At 40.0% G+C, this 17132-nt stretch overlaps 2 protein-coding genes across 2 annotated transcripts; both read left to right on the plus strand.

Annotated features, from left to right (window-relative positions):
• The first annotated feature begins 1937 nt into the window (after nt 1–1937).
• LOC144650415 (glutamate receptor ionotropic, NMDA 1-like) lies at nt 1938–7438 on the plus strand. The gene is made up of 5 exons (XM_078510084.1): nt 1938–2073; nt 3128–3260; nt 3860–4937; nt 5441–5604; nt 6299–7438. The coding sequence occupies exons 2-5, from the start codon at nt 3130–3132 to the stop codon at nt 6852–6854; spliced, it is 1929 nt and encodes a 642-aa protein (XP_078366210.1). The 5' UTR covers nt 1938–2073; nt 3128–3129; the 3' UTR covers nt 6855–7438.
• A 963-nt stretch (nt 7439–8401) lies between these two features.
• Nucleotides 8402–15234, plus strand: LOC144667494 (kelch-like protein 20). Its single transcript, XM_078528919.1, has 3 exons — nt 8402–9830; nt 10310–10605; nt 13559–15234. The coding sequence occupies exons 1-3, from the start codon at nt 8638–8640 to the stop codon at nt 13852–13854; spliced, it is 1785 nt and encodes a 594-aa protein (XP_078385045.1). The 5' UTR covers nt 8402–8637; the 3' UTR covers nt 13855–15234.
• Nucleotides 15235–17132: the final 1898 nt, after the last annotated feature.

Raw genomic sequence — 17132 nt, forward strand, 5'->3', positions numbered from 1 at the left:
GCGACGGTTCGGCGATCACTGCGATACTGAATAAATGACTGAGCTTCTATTTTCTTTTAAAAGAAATTATCACACAACAGGAATTAGGTACGGAAGGATTGGGAGACTACAAACCCCAAAACACGCGGTATGCTGGCGCGCTGTTTGTATAAAATTGGTTAAACACTCTTTTAATGAAATTAATAAATCTACGGCGGGAGACAAATTGGGCACCTGCCAATAAATTAGCACAGACTGATATACAATTCACTTGAAAAAACGTGAGTCGTCGGAAAACATGTGTAGGAAGTCTATCACTTTCCGGCTTCAAGAACTGAGTTTTAAAACACAGAAAACAAGACCTTAAAATCACGTCCTGTAATTGTTAGCTGGGACTTATTTACCGCAAATTATTACTGGTTAACCACCTTAATTTCTCGATTTTTACCGGTCAAAAGTGAGTTTTACTTAACGACGCCAATTTAAACACAACAAAAACCGGCGGGACAAGAAATATTGAAATTTGTCAGGAACAACTGTAGTCAAGAGCAAGCTTTTGGACTAAAACTTGTGTCTGGTATCGTGGTTTACCGTTACATTGGTTAAACCAACCCAGTATGTCCACAAAATATCAATTTGTCATGGTGAATACCATTTTAAAATAAGTTTGGATATGTTCTACAAATATTTTATCATTCTTCATATCATCGTATGCCATACGCGATGTTTAGCAGTGCCTCATCAGCCAAGTATTCGCTTAGCACTCATCACAGACGTGCATTCAAGCTCAAATTGGACTGGCGTTTTCCAGAGAGCCCTTAAACTCGTCGACAAGCTTCCATATTTGCGACATGAAGTAAAATTTGAATTTGTTTCCGTTTCTAAGAGAGACTTGCAGTCATTTGGAGACATTCTTGATATGCTGTGTCAGGAGTTGCTTCCTCGACAAGTTCATGCAGTTTTCCTGTCAACTGAAAGTCCAGTTGCTTACGAATTTACGAAGTTTTTCGGACTTGTTCCTGTACTAATTTTGGGTACAAATAGAGATCCAGCCTTTGAAAATCAGGTAATGGTTGTCCAGAGAAATAATAGTGGGTGAAAGTTAACCTGCTTTAATAATAACTTTAAAAGTAAACAGATAAAGTTACTCAGTTAGATTACAGTGCCTTCGACAACCAAATCAACTGAGTTACTTTACTGTCCTAATACAGCCGTTTTAGCGAATTTCTCGTTCTATACTTACTGTTAAATAGCATGCGCAAACCGGTGTCATAAATGGGTACTTCTAATACAACGAAAACCAATTAACTTAATCGGATAAAAATGTATGTCATTCTATACATTGTATTAATGTATAGCCCGACTATCAACCCAGGTTTTAATTTAATTCCATTTTCTAGCTTAAGTTTCATCTAAACCAGAGAGACATTGCTGTAGATTATCAATATTTAATTTATACTCATTACAATATCAATTACTGTATTTACGAAGGCGTGGAATATTATCTTAACTTGATGTAAAAACAATTTCAGAATTTATTCTCTGATCTCTAAGACTTGACGGATGTGAAGTGTTGATAATTTCAATAGAATAAGTCATTTATGCCTCTCCCTTTATTTATTAGGAGCTGTTTCAGAACTATAAATTCCTTCGATCTCCCTTAACCCATCAATCTGAAGTGATTCAAGGGATCCTGGACTCTCTTCAAGTTGACAAGTACTCCATTATATATGAAATCCACGAGGGAAACGATAAACTAGCAAAGGAGATTATTTCTGGCGACAAAACACGCGCTGGCAATGTCTTCGAGGCTGTACTCCCGTCCAAGAATTTACTTGATAGCGCCTCAAAGTTTCTTATAGCGGAAGAATTGGTCAGAATAAAAATCCAAGAGATAAAAGTAATCGTTTTGGCTTGTCGACAGCATTTAGTGAAGATTATGTTTGAAGTTGCGAAGGGCCTGGGAATGGTTTCTGAAAAGTTTCTGTGGATTGGAACGGAGAGTGTTGTCCGTGCAATAAACGACACTGCTGGAGAAAATATCTGTTTTAAATTTCGTTGGAATTAGACTCAATACTTCAGACGAAACGATAGGTAAGAAAAGATTTGAAATATGGTCTGGTATGTACTCTTGCGTGGCGTGCTGGAACCATCTCGTCCGCTTGCCCGCGCCGGCAGCCGGGGCAGAGGAACAAGTGGCCGGGGAACTGATGATGACAGAACAAAGGAAAACAGCAAACCAAACACCGTAGAATACTTGTTGTAAGGGATTTTACTACGGTTGATTTGTTTGGCTAGATTTAAATTCTCTTTGTTAATGTTAAAATCTAGCCAATCAAATCATACGTCCCCAGGGCCCCTTGTTACTCTTGCCCCAGGCTCTACCGGCTAAGAGGGACAAGCGGCTCTGAAAGCGGCTGGGACGAGAATGTACTGGACAATCGGAGCAGAGATCACGTTGTGTTTTGGCCAATTAGGGACATAAATGAAACCAGTCGTCAGTATACAGGCTTATTAACACAAACTTGGGCCCCGTCCACATTAACCCGGGTAAATTTGAAAACGATACGCTTCATTGGTGAGCGTTTTTGAAAAGCCCCGTTTTCGGTGACCGAGATCTAGAACGCCGTTTCAGTGTGGACGGTTGGCCTAATCATGGAAAAAAGATACGTTTTCAAATTTACCCGGGTCAGTGTGGACGGAGCCTTAATGCAAACGCTAAGTTTTTATTTAGCTTGTTTGTGATTACAGTGAACTTTCTCTAAGACGGACACCGTCTGGAACGTCTCAACTGTTCGTCATCAGAGAGGCGTCCGTCTTATAGGGAGTTTATTTTTAGTTACTCTGAGCTGAAGGCGACTGACAAAACGGCAGGCACAGGACTAACAACAGGTGTCCGTTCAGTCTAGCTACAAGAGGTGTCCGTTGAGAGATAGTTGACTGTACTTTAACGACAGCTTTTGCGTAACGTCTCGCTCTCTACTATGGTACTCGTACTGAAGTAAATTGCTATCTGAGTGATAACTGTACAACATGTGTAGCTCATATAACAGAACATGCGTGTCACGTAGAAAAAGGAATATTTTTTCTGTTGTGGGCCCGGGGCGTGTGATAATATTTTTCGTTCTTTTTTATTTCATGACTACAGCAATGAAAGCACTACAGATTCTATCTTCTTCAGTACAAGCTGATTTTCATGAGTCATTTGTGACTGTTTTTCCTTCAATAAACGAGTCTTGTTTTGGTGGTTCTCAATGGATCCCACATGTAAAGTTTCGAAGGTAAGCTTTTAAAAAAACTTTTAATGTGTTAGTTACAAATTTGTTACGCAATTAAGGCCAGATTTCTTTGTGTTGAATTTGTTCCTTTTATTAAAGACTGGGATTAAAATAATTTAATAGACTGGGTAAAATGATCATGAATTGTAGAAGGGGCCTTGAGGGGTAAAATGGGTACTGGGATTTGCCTATTTTTTCACTGGGAAAATTGGATTTGGTTCGCTGGGACTGGGAATCGCAAAACAGAAAATGGGACTGGGATTTGGGCAAAACAGAGACTGGGAAATGGGATATGAGCAAAATTTGGGCTGGGAAATGGAACCTTTCATAGGGAAATAGTTAAGAACAATGTTGTGCTGCGTCAACTTGGGGTTTTAGAAGGGGTAGTAAATAAACTTCTAAGAGTAAACTCCTTGTTCACAGACCCTTTCTAGGCATACCAAAGCTCAAAATCAGTGTTTTTAAAACATTCTTTAGATATATCGGTAAGTTCGTTAGACTGACTGAGATACTAGATCTTGCTACCTTGCTAGGATAACCTGGGTTAGTTGGGTTTTTTTATTACAAGCAGACTTCTCACTAATTTTTTGCTCTTTTCACAGTCATCTTGAACAGGCAATCCCTAGCCCTAATTTTGATCAGCAAATTCTTAGTGATACCTACACCATTTTAAAGCTTGAAAGTAACAACTCTGTGGAGGACCGATCTTGGAGACAAATTGGAGTATATCGAAATAAAGGAAGTACTATTCAAATGGAAGGCAACATTCTTCCGGTACAGCTCGGTCCCATTCCTCGCATTACTCCAAAGGCTCTCAGAATTGTTAGTATAGCACACGGTCAGTACCTTTACAAGGTCGGTAGTGTGCTAGGCTGCGAAGGCGCAAAGATATGCACAAGACAAAGTCTACAGCGCAGATCACTTCAACCCAGTTGCGAAGTAGGCGTGCCTTGTTACGACCATGTGCACTCAGAAATCTTGAATGACACAGACGAACTATACATTTTCTGTGTATCTGGTCTAATGATCGACCTCCTGGGCTTGATACAGAACAAGCTTGGTTTCTCGTACGAGCTTTATCTTGTCCCAGATGGAAAGTATGGTGCCATAGACGATGCCACAGGGCGCTGGAATGGAATGATAGGAGAGGTGCTGTACGGACACGCCGATATAGCGCTGGGTACTATCACCATCAACGCACAACGCAGCCAAGTTGTAGATTTCACTTCTCCTTACGGCGAAGTTGGTATTGGAATGATGATATCCAACGGAAACACGGCCAGACCTGTAATAACTATGGAATTTCTCGAGCCATTTGGAACAAGTTTGTGGATTGCTATCGTGACTACTATTTTTACCATTCTCATTGCGTTGTGGTTCTTGGACCGAAAAACGAGCGAGTTTTACTCTAAGAGCAGGCGCACTTTCTTCAGAAGAGAAAAGAGTTACTTTCAAAGGAGACAAAGAGTGACTCTTCTAGAAAGCATGTCTTACACGTGGAGCACGTTCGTGCACGTGCCGGCGGGAAGTGGTTTTCCAAGGAGCCTAAGTGCGCGCTTTGTGGCAATTTTCTTCGCGTTTGCGATGATCATCCTGAGTAGCACATACACAGCAAATCTTGCGGCTAATAAAGTGAAAGATGAAGCAGAATCACCGATAACAGGGATACATGATGAAAAGGTAAACTCTAACGGATTTATAGATAAACCCCCTCTACTAACTTTGGTCTGGGCAGTGGCGGATCCAGGATTTTTCATAGGAGGGGATGCACCACTAAGGAGTGGCGTTACTGACTTTTTTTTTTTGCAGAATACATATTGTATTAGAAAGCCGCAGGTCATTTCGGGGGGGAGGCTGCGCACCCTCCCCTAGATCCACCCCTGCTGGGAAATAAGGCCGCTACGCACAAGCGAGACGTTCACTCCTACTTATTGGAAAAAGTACAAATCACTTGTCTATATATATTTGTATATTCGGATCATGGGATCAGTTCACAGGAATACTAAGCCCTGAAGATGTGATATTAGAGTTAACACTTTTAGAACATCTAAGCGAAACTCTGATCTTTAGAAGAGAGAGCTTTGTTTTCTCTTGTTCAGGGTTGTCGCTCACACGCTTGTAACATATTAGGCCTACTATGTAACACAAGTGTAAATATTTCATCATATTTTTTTATTCCACAGATGGTAAATCCTCCCTCAGGCTTCCACTTTGGAACACTCAAGTCGACCAGCACTGAGGCCTACTTTAAGTTTAATCGTGACCCGCGCATGCGTAAGATCTATCAGAACATGAAAGACCACAACGTGGAAAATGTGCACGATGGAGTAAAGAAAGTGAAGTCAGGGTAAGGTCTAGTCAATCTGCGTGCTTCGGCGTGTATATTAAAGTGAGATTTATAACGCGAATTACAGCTCGTCAGTCTCTAGTACAATCTCGTTCCCAAAGCCTTCCGCGCGCTCCCAGTTTTCATCGACAAGAAGCGAGGGAGAAAGTCGGAAGGTGCTTCTTACTATCGAAAGAAAGCCATACACATGCCAGCCTTCCGTTCCTGATTTCAAAACACAACAGCAGCTGCTTTCACAATATCATGATGCAATAATCATTCAGCAAGAGGAAAGGAAAATCAATAAATAATATAAATAAAAGAAGGAAAGAATGGACGAACGAAGGAATGAGTGAGTGAGTGAGTGAGTGAATGAATGACTTAATGAATGAATGAATGAATTGGTTTCAATGGCATGCATGATAAAAGGTGGACCTTCATCCACTGTTGAACAGTAAATAGATATATGTCAGCAGATTCAGTTTTCCTTTTTTGCATATTTGCGCAATTTTTGTCTCTTCCAGGCGTTTGGTTTTGCGTAATTCTCTTCCAAGCCACGTTGGTTAATTGAGAAACAGCGCAAAATAATGGCGAGTGAAAAAAGGCAAATAATTTCGTATTTTTTTTTTTACTCGCCGTTCTTCGCGCTGGTCCCCAGCTGAACGCAAGGAACAGACTAGCGTAATCCTGATCATGTCTTCATTCTTGTTCTTAGGGAACTTTCAGTTTATATAGATGACCAACCCTACCTAGAACACATGGTCTCTTCGCAGTACGACTGTTCCCTAAGAATCGTGGGAAAACCCTTTGGCATTTCTGGTTACGGATTGGTACTTAGAAAAAACTCCCCCTGGACCCAGGCTATCTCGAACAGTATTCTACAATTAAGTGGTGACAACGTTTTAGCAGAACTCTGGAGCAAGTGGCTGGTACGCAAGTGCTTAAAAAAGGAAGATTTTGAAAAAATGCCGGACAGATTGTCCATACATAACTACAACGGCGTCTTCCTCCTTGTCGCTGCTGGCATTTTGATCTCAATTCTATTCCTAGGTTTTGAACGTAAGATCGCTTCTTATCGAGCAAAAACGGAAGGTGAAATAATACTGGGTAACTTTGCTTCCACAATAGCAGGGATGAACAGTGAAACAGAGAGCAATGCTAAAAGTATGCAGGGACTAAATTTCTCGTCTTCAAACCCTGTACTGCAGCACGAAGAATGCGATAATAGCGAACAAGACTCGAATAGACTCAAGTTTAATTCAATTTGTTAAGAATTGGAACTCTAGTTGGCAAATCACACATGCACTTACCTTGAAAAAATTCAGAGCAGGATCGATGCCTCACCTAATCAACAGTCACGCAATCAGTTTTAGATTCCTTCAGCTTCCTGCTGTTACCGTATACTTTGTATCATCTCTTATGACATGCTCTCCAGTGCCCGAAGCCTTCGAAGCCATTTGAGGATCTTAGCCGGCGGGCCCTAGGCACGGGGAGCCGAAGTCTTATCCTTGGGCCTAGAGAATTAAACCGCAGTATGCTAGATCAACATGAAAGCTTGGAGTGGCTCGAATAATTTCGAAAAATCGTGGCATAGCTTCAAGGAATGGAAAATGTGAAAAACAGGAAAGGACCTTGAATGCCAATAAAAGTCAAAGTGAACTGACTCTGATCTGTTTAAATTATCGTCTTGAAAAGTAAACTATTGGAAGGCTCAGAAACCAGGCCAATAACTCGCTTATACTTCTTATGTTGTCCTCACTAAGAATAACCGCTGCCTTAGCATGAGCATGAGCAAAAGAAAAACAAAACTCTTCATTCTTCTTGTGCTTAGGCTAAAGCCCGGGCCAAACGAGGATGAGAGCTCAAACTCTCACTCTCAAGTTGGCATGGAACTCTCATGCACTCTCATCGACTCTCGTGCGCTCTCATGGGCTCTCATCGACTTGAACGTGTTCAAATTTTTCACGAGAGTCGATGAGAGTTTTCTCTCGTTTGGCCCAAGTTCATGATAGTCAATGAGAGTTGACGTTAACTCTCATGAGAGACAACTCTCATCAACTCTCATCATCGTTCGGCCAAGTGCTTTTGCCATGCTTGTTCCGGTGATTCCCAACATACGAAAAAAAGGTGTCTTATGCTTGCGTTTATGTTCATGTCTCAGTTGCCCTCAATAGCTCTGACGCCGGCAAAAAATAACTGGCCTCAACTCCAGCTTAATAGAATGAAGAGACTAGGAGTATTCAGACTAGGACTACACCCCCCCCCCCCCACCTCCCCCCCCTTGGTAAGACACTAGTCCATCGAAATTTATATCCCAGAAATTTTGACCGGTTGCGAACTGTTTGACTTCTTTTAATAAGTCGTTGGATTCTCCGCATACGATCTGTGTTTCTGTAGGTTTGCACCACAAAAATTTAGGCTATCTTAGAGTGGATTTTCATTTGTGTTGGTTTTGCATTGGCTGAGCCAAAAGTTGATTCCGTTGTTTTCGTTTGTCATGATTGCATGGCAATCGCCACTCTCATCATCGACTATATATCAGTGCATATAGCTTTCGACTAATAAGTGCTGAATTCCAGAAATAATGCGAATAAAATAAACAATCAATCAATCTTTATTTTCACTTTCCCCTTAAATTACATTTAACAGTAACAGGAAATAAAATTATTAACGGTGTAAACAGAAACAGGACAGAAAAAGATTGTTGTCGGATATTTTAAACTGGTAATTTTGTGGCCAATTACAATATAAAAAAGTTGGTAACATAATGAGAGATGGAAGATTTAAAAATAACATTAACAAGGAAATAGTACCATGCGGAGGAGGGCCTTTCAACTCCTATCCATTCCTCCTTTTCAAATCCCATTGCGTTCTTTTCGTTTCTTCTCTTCCCCGACGCCAGGTTACACAGCCAGGCACAAAGTCGTATTTGCTTGTTGTTGTGGCGAAAAGAGGAAGAATTTACATCATTGTTGCCACAAATTAATAACAAAATGAGTTAAATTACACAGCAACCGTTCAGAACAGAAGGTATAGATCTTGACTTTCGAAAACATGGAGAAAACCGCAGCGATTGACCTGGGTTTCTTGTCTGGCAGCCCTTTGAAGTCGTCTTCTCAACTCAACAAACCGAGAATGAGGCATATCTCTGATCGCCACCCTAAACAACTTCTGGACACTTTAGAGGCTTTACGGCAATGCAAAGAACTATGTGATGTCGTTATTAAGGCTGGTAGCAAAACTCTGTTTGCCCATCGAGTGATTTTGGCGGCTTGTAGCCCGTATTTTCGCGCCATGTTCACCGGAGAAATGGCGGAAAGCCGCCAAATGGAAATTACAATCCAAGATGTCGACGAAACTGCAATGGAATTGCTGGTTGATTTTGCCTACACGGCGACGATTACTGTCGAAGAAAGTAACGTTCAAGCGCTTCTCCCTGCCGCTTGTCTTCTTCAAATCTCAGAAATTCAAGAAATCTGCTGCGAATTTCTAAAACGTCAACTCGACCCATCGAACTGCCTTGGTATTAGAGCCTTCGCTGATACTCATGCTTGCCGCGAGTTGTTACGTATCGCTGACATTTTCACTCAACACAACTTTCAAGAAGTCATGGAAAGCGAGGAATTCCTGCTTCTACCGGTGACGCAATTACTGGACATTCTCTCGAGCGACGAGCTAAACATTCGTTCAGAAGAACAAGTTTTTACAGCGGTTATAAACTGGGTCAAATATAGCGTTTCCGAGAGGCGATGTCATCTTTCGCAGATTTTGCAACACGTCCGCTTACCGCTGTTAGGGCCCAAGTTCTTAGTTGGTGTGGTTGGTACTGATCCTTTGGTGAAAAGTGACGAATCATGTAGGGACCTAGTTGATGAAGCAAAGAACTATCTTTTACTTCCGGAGCAAAGGTTGCTCATGCAGGGACCACGAACCCGACCGAGGAAACCAACCAAATGCTCGGAAGTATTGTTTGCTGTGGGTGGGTGGTGTAGTGGGGATGCCATCAGTAGCGTCGAACGCTATGAGCCGCAGACAAATGATTGGAAAATGGTGGCGACTATGAGTAAACGACGCTGTGGTGTAGGTGTCGCAGTTTTGGACAATTTACTGTATGCTGTTGGGGGTCATGATGGCAGTAGCTATCTCAACAGTGTTGAAAGGTATGACCCCAAAACAAATCAATGGAGCAGTGAAGTTTCACCTACTTGCACTTGCCGGACCAGTGTTGGTGTCGCTGTACTTAACGGGTGAGTTCAGATTTATTCATTTGATAAGTGGTGATCTACGTGTAGTCGTATCCATGTAGTCTACGTGTAGTCGTACCCACCCCCGTAGGCTAGTGTCCATATGGGATGTGTGGTATTAGTTAAGCCCTATTTAGACCGGGCTTTTTTGGACCTTCTTGGACCGAAAGGAAGCCCCCCCCCCTCCCTATGTAACTTCCAGAATATTTAAGCAATCACAATGAAACTTGTAGGAGACTTAAGATGTATAGTATGTCCGAATATCTTTCTTTTGGTTAGCCTGCATAGCAGGGGTTTTATTTGGGGTTTTGTTTTTCACAATATGACCAAAAATTACATCAAAAACATTTAAAAATATGTCTAAAAACATACACAGTGCAGTTCTTTAATTTTGCGATTTGAGAATCCTGAAAAATTGCGAAATTTAAGACCTGCAAAATTAAGTACGAACATGTGTATCATTTTTAAAACAATTCTTTTAGGTACATGTATGCTGTTGGAGGGCAAGATGGTGTATCATGTCTTTACATTGTTGAAAAGTATGACCCTCAAGAAAACAGATGGTTCCGAGTGGCGTCTATGTGTTCTCGCCGACTGGGCGTGGGTGTTGCTGTGCTTGATGGATATCTCTATGCCATTGGGGGCTCTGATGGCACTTCACCTTTAAACACAGTAGAGAAATATGATCCTACAACAAATCGGTGGAGCCCAGTTGCTCCCATGGGAACACGAAGAAAGCATCTTGGGGCAGCTTTGTTCCAGGACAAACTTTATGTTGGTAAGATCCTAAAAGTAATGTGTTATTGATCTTGTATAGTTCACTGTTGCATTAATTTACTCAGTTTACGCTTAGTGTCTCTTGAAAGACAAAATCTTAACACAGCCAACAATCAAAAGCCTTGTGTTTTAAAACTCAGTGTCCTTGAACCACTGTTAATCATTTTTAAGTCGTGAATGTAATGAACGACTTATAGCGGTTTGCTGGGTGGTGTAAAACTCGCTTGGTAACCTGGCAATTTTATATTAAGTTTAAATTAAGTTCAAAATGGCGGATGAACGTGGACAAGGGCTGGTTTCCCGAGTTGTAATGCGAACTTGTGGATGTACATCAGGAGAATACAAATTTTTTTTCCTTTCTGGAAGGAATTTTTCTAGTGAGGCCAGTGCTCGAATCCACATTTACACACAATGCAACGGAAAGGATGGCCAAGGAAGCAAGAAACTTGCACGCCGATCGATAGCTTATTTTGAAAGTCTGCGGATATGATATTATCTTTAATTGAAATGCAATCAAATAGTTGGTAAGTAATAAATCACCCTAAATAAGGCTGTATTTTTCACTACAAATTAGTCTCACTCAGCAAGATTAAACTGATGCCTTTCGAAACGATTATAGATATCTATAGTTGGCTTGCTTTGTCTTTCGGTCGATCATTCATTTGCACGTTCGTCAAGTTTTTGTATCTAGTAATATTTTATATTCGTTGTCACACTCTCGTTAACGAAGTTCCCAAGTACATCTATCTCTTAAATCAAAAAATCCTTTGGCATTCGTAGCTCATTAGGTAGCAAGCCTTATGTGAATGATAAATTTGCTCTGCTTTTGAAGGCAAAACTACATTTGTAAACACTGTATTGTGCATCAGTCCCTTACAATTATTTTTTCTTCATACACATGGTCTGTCAAAGAAGGGACATATTAGTTCAACTGTGGTAATTGTAGTTCTCCAGGGGTGTATCATTGCACTCAGGTAATTTTTTGCTTTGTCAACATCCACTGAGTGCTATGGGGTAGACATTCAAAGAAATACTGAGAGAGTACTATTGTTAGCGGCTATTAATTTAAGCGTTTTTTTCTGAGCAAGATTTAGCGACTATTTAATATGAAGATTTTCCAAAAACTTCAAAAAATAGTAATATCGTGTAAACCAGCTTTTACTGGCCGGTGATGAACATGTGGCTAAGATGAAAATAAGTGTTCAGTAAAAGAAAAAAAACTACCGTATCTTGACATTGAATGAACATAAATTGCATTGCCTAAAAGAACGAGTTACCAGTATCCATTTTTGTGTTCCATTAGGGTGGGAAGGGGGTACCGGGAAGGTACTTGAAATTTGACCAAGACAAATTTTAGCAAGTACTAAATTTAGCGATTTTCGCCCAACTCACTAAAATCGCTAAAATGTAATAGCCACTAATATAACAATAGTAACCTTAAGGTTGATTTCTGTACATGTCCTATGCCTCCCCCCCCCCCCCAATAAATGCATGCAGTCATCTCAGCCGAAAAGAAACCTGGTTGCATGCCATGTTGATAAATAACAAATTGCTTACACTGAGATGGTTTGTTGTATGTGTTGTCCTGCAGATTTATTTTAGCAAGGCACATAGAATTTTGAATTAATTTACAGATTCGCCAAAGCAATATCCTGCAATACAGCACATCACTGAACTCTGCATGGGGCTAGGCTGTCAAGAGGTGTGGGCTGGAATGAACATCCTGTAGTAACTTGTATGAAACACATGATCAGAAAAATAATTTTATTTCGAATTTACTCTCATTTCACAAACAGTGAATACTGCTCTCTATAAATTGACTTTTAGCAGACTGTACAGCTTGAAAAATAAAATATTTGGAAGTTATTGTTATTGACTGCTGAAAACAAAGAGTAAAAGATAAACAAGCTTTAAGGTTCAGATCCTTTAATCCAACATGGCCACCAAATATATGCAGAATGACTGGCAATGTATAGAGATTATTTAAAAACGAATTAATAAGGCTGATTAAAATGCATTGATGATATTTGTGGCATGTAAAGGGGTAAAGTTAACTTTTTGGTTGCAAGTAAAGGTACCAGAAAAGGAAATAAGCAGCAGTTTTCATTTGATACATGTATCAGGCCTCTAAATTGATAATAAATTATGTTGACTTTACTGTTTCCTGCCAATTTCAATTCTTAGAAGTCACATGTATCAGGCATCTGTTAGTTTCTTTTAATTATTTGCCTTCTGTCACAGTGTCTGCCATTCTTTAACAGAGAAAAATGTATGTCGAATAATACCACTGTCCTGTATAAATGGCTGAGTTACCTGGTTATTAACTAAAGAACCCTTTAGCAAACGTGAAACAGTTTGGTGAAAAAAAATTCCCTAGCTTCTTTCCATTACCAGCTTCGCAGCATCTTAAGGTACCTCATATCTTGTTACCACTATACGTGTCTCTCTCAGAATTAATTATTTTAAGCTCTGAAATAATCTTCACTTCTTAGCTGCTTAGCTAGAAGGCCTCGATGGACTACTGGATGGTTAGTTTTCAGTTAGAATATGGGGTTATTTATCACTTAGCAGCTAGAATTTTAAACATGACTCGACTATGATGTACGTTTAACAGATTTTATAGACAATTACAAAAATTGTCGTATGTCATTAGACATTTTAAATTTATTTTGGCTAATTCTGGGCTATCAGTTTATAATATACCACATTCACGACTTTGCTCATAGAGCCTTTGATCTCACTCTTGGTTTGCCATTGCAACGCACAAGTTTTAAGCAAATCTCTGTGCAACCTTTATTCAAAATTGACCAGGCAAAGTGGAGCTGTTTATTGCATATTCCCCAGTTGTCACAGCAAATTCACTCATAATGCATACAAATTCAAAGGTTTATAATAATAACATTGTCAATCACCTTTTTATAAAAAAAAGTGAGGCATGTTTCCTTTTTGTGTAGTTGGAGGGAGAGACGATGCAACAGAACTCAGCAGTGCCGAATGCTATGATCCCAAAACAAACCAGTGGTTTCCAGTAGTCGCAATGAACTCTCGCCGCAGTGGAGTAGGACTGGCAGTAGTGAATGGGCAACTTCTTGCTGTTGGCGGCTTTGATGGCACCACATATCTTAAGACAATTGAAGTGTTTGACCCAGTGTCCAACCAATGGAAGCTTTATGGAGGAATGAACTATCGCAGACTTGGCGGTGGAGTTGGAGTTGTAAAACTACCTCTGAGTGATGCATTTGGATGTTAGAGTGTATGTTGAAAAAAAAAAACTTAGACTGTTCACAGTCCCTTATTTTCCCGTGAAGTTGTAGAGATCGATTGTTGAGTTTGACGAACTGCCATTTTGGTTCCTGAACGCGAGCAAAAACTGGGGAGAGAGCAAAATACCTGTGGGTAGGGGAGGGGGGAGGGGAGGGGTGCCAGGTCAAAAAAAAAATTTTCACCCCCCCACCCTCACACTATAAACACCCTGCTTCCCTACCCACAGGGTTTTTGCACTCTCCCCATTTTTCATATGCGTTCAGGAACCAAGATGGCGGCCTGTTGAACTCAACAATAATATTGATCTTTATGACTTCACGGAAAAAAGGGGACTGTGAACAGTCTAGAAAAAAACTTCAAGTTATCAAGTTCAAGATTGCAAGTAACAGAAGGATGTTTGTTTTGGCATTCCATAAGATGTTTGTACCGTTTGGTTTCATAAGTTTTCAGTTTTGTATGTTAGGAAGAGGCATCAATTATCAAAGTCTCCCAACATTACTATGAGTGTTATAGGTAGACCAGTATAGAGAATAATTTTTTTCATTACTTAAGCTATAGATTTTGACTGAAAGGGTAAACAGGAACTGAACTTACAGGTGTAGTAGGATTTACCGCTCCAATCTAAATTTTTCAGAGTGATATTATTGTCTTGTCAGTTTCATATTCACCTTTAGTTAATATGTATTTTTTATTATTATTTTGGAACTCTCAATAAGTCTGTTTCCCCAGTCCTATGAAGTTTGGATATTTGAAATTGGACTGTAATAGTTTTTGAACTGCTTTCTTTTTTTAATATGTTTTCCTTTCTGACTGATGCTTTGTATTTTCACTCTGGCATCTCACTTACAGAAGGACTTCTTGCAACTTTAAGTTATCTCTTGGAAATGTAGGTGTAAGTGTCTATCTTTAAAAGTAAACCAAAATTGCTGTCTCATTATTCACATTGCCATAGCAGATGTTCAATAAACACCAAATCAAGTGTCTCAAAGAATAGTAAATAACATTCATGAAAGATAATACCTTAGATTGTAATCTTTCAAAAAAAGTCTATGTAATGGCCATGTTTGCCCACATAGTGAGGTCAGAAAGAAGCCAATATTTATCTACACTTGTTGTTCTTCACATTATTCATTCTTTAATCACGCATAATAAACCAGAGTAATCTAGGACCTATAAAAGAACACTTTCCCAGCCAAGCTCAGTTGAAATTGTTTACAATTGTTCAACATTCAACTATCTTGGTGCTGGTTACAAGAAAAAAACGCAAGGACAGAATGCTAAATTAAAACAAATTTATTTAACGTTTTCTTATAAATAATTATGAAGAAATGTACAGTTCCTATTAAAAGAGTAATTTGCAAACAAGTGTCTTGGAGAAAGTTTAGTCACTGCTGGGCCCTCTTTTTCATTTGTAAAGGTTTACTGATTGTCACAGGTTATCTTTTACCCCCGAGGAGGGGGCACTCCCATATATGAGCTTTTCAGGTATGTGCCTCTGTGAAAGGTATGGCTTTCAAGCAGTTTAGTCTGGGATAGGGTACAGGTTTAGTCTGGGAAAAAATTCCAGAATAAGAATAGAAACTGGGAAGAGAAAAAGGCTTTCCTAAACGTAAATAAAATCATTGCGGCAAAGTTGTGCCATTAAAAACACTATAAATACTATATAGTGATACAGTCAGTTAATTTGGGAGAGGGTAGGAATTTTCAGACAGAAATTTTTTATGAAAAAATTCTTTCTGGTAGGAATTTTCGGTGACTAGTCTAGTATAGGGTGGCAAAATTGGCTTAACATGGTGTGGTATAGGGTGGTAAGGGTTTCATTGTTGTTCATTGCGGTACACTACACCCAAAAATTTACAGAGTACCCCTCCCCCTGGCTTTTACTACTCACACCCCGTCTTCTACACTAACCCCCTCTTCCCCTCTTCTATCCTGCATAGCAGGCGCCGTTGTTTCGAGTGCGCGTATGGGAAACGCGAAAGGTGCGGGGTAGCCTGCTACGCAGGCTACCTCTCTTCATTATCCGATGATCTGCAAGGAGCAGCTATTTTGGGGTGGTACTTTATTCTCTGACTCCCAGAGTCAAAGCGCCAATTTGAAGTGATTGTAGGTTTTTGGCTTCTAGAAATATAATCTCACTTTTTCGACGTTTTTTCTTTCTTTCTTTTTTCTGCTGTGTAGTATAAACAGGGATTTAGTTTTTATACAGCCAGTTTTTAACCCGCGATCGGCACAAGTGGTACCCTGGTTTCCAGAGGGTTTTTTTTTTGCGGCGACAAAGAGCGGCGAAGCCGCGATCGTCGCCGAAAAAAAAACCCTCTGGCACCCAGGGTACACAAGTGGCTTCCTGCTACTAAACCTCGTGTTTATCGCACTTGCAGATAATATTGTTGTTTTTTTCTACATTAAATGTAGAAAAAAAAAACAATTACCGGTAAGCATAAGCATTTCATTTTCCTAGCAAATCGAATTTGCACGCTTCTCATTAGCCAGAACTGGCCGGCCAGACCAGGCCGTATATTCGAGAACAAAATTCCGTTATTCGTCTGATTTTCCTGTCAAATCAGTCAATGCAAAAGTTTTAAAGTCAATGCATAAATATTATAAACTGTTTTGACGGGCCTTTTTCACGAAGTTTTCACACAAATCCCGCCCCAGATGAGGAGAACTGGTTCCTAGCCTCCGTCTTCCGCTGATTTGGTGCGTTTCGCGGGCTCAGTGAGTGAATACAAATCCCACCATGCACCTTGGTAAGCTCTCTTTCGGCTGCCATCATGGTAGGTTCCCGTTTAGAACAAGAAGTAACGAAGAAATCCATCTTCATCTCAGCTTCTAGGCTACTTTTAGACGTTTTGAATAACGCTTTCTAGTGTCTGAATATTTACGAAATACTATTTTTGCTTATTTTGACAATTTGCTTAACGTGCAAAGTATGATGTCATGAAATAAATACACGTAGTGGAAGTTTTTAATTGTCCTGTCTAGCGTCGACTAGCGAAGGTTTCTTTGTTGAAAACCGCTTTGCAGTTTTCTCAAGCATTGCGAATTGCAATTAAACCGTTAATCATGTAAAAGAAATTTTACACATCGCAAAATACCTGTATTTGTAGAGTTTCTGGTTAAATTTTACGAACGAGAGATAGCTCTTGCACATTTCTAGAAGTCCGTAAAAGAAGTTTAATACGGTAAATTTTGCTCAGTTCTTCAAGTGACGGTAATCGTTGAGATCTGTAACTAAACATGACTAAATGGTGTTGTTGCCGT

This window comes from Oculina patagonica, chromosome 1 (assembly GCF_052425735.1).
Source record: "Oculina patagonica isolate OP01 chromosome 1, crgOcupat, whole genome shotgun sequence".
In the NCBI taxonomy this organism is placed as follows: domain Eukaryota; kingdom Metazoa; phylum Cnidaria; class Anthozoa; order Scleractinia; family Oculinidae; genus Oculina; species Oculina patagonica.

What these genes read in the sequence shown, in the direction of transcription:
- LOC144650415 (XM_078510084.1), top strand. Translation starts at nt 3,130, where the DNA reads ATGAAAGCACTACAGATTCTATCTTCTTCAGTACAAGCTGATTTTCAT. An exon ending in CAGGGATACATGATGAAAAG is followed by an intron (nt 4,938 to 5,440) that starts GTAAACTCTAAC and finishes TTTATTCCACAG; the next exon opens with ATGGTAAATCCTCCCTCAGG. An exon ending in GTAAAGAAAGTGAAGTCAGG is followed by an intron (nt 5,605 to 6,298) that starts GTAAGGTCTAGT and finishes TCTTGTTCTTAG; the next exon opens with GGAACTTTCAGTTTATATAG.
- LOC144667494 (XM_078528919.1), top strand. Translation starts at nt 8,638, where the DNA reads ATGGAGAAAACCGCAGCGATTGACCTGGGTTTCTTGTCTGGCAGCCCT. An exon ending in GGTGTCGCTGTACTTAACGG is followed by an intron (nt 9,831 to 10,309) that starts GTGAGTTCAGAT and finishes CAATTCTTTTAG; the next exon opens with GTACATGTATGCTGTTGGAG. An exon ending in CCAGGACAAACTTTATGTTG is followed by an intron (nt 10,606 to 13,558) that starts GTAAGATCCTAA and finishes CTTTTTGTGTAG; the next exon opens with TTGGAGGGAGAGACGATGCA.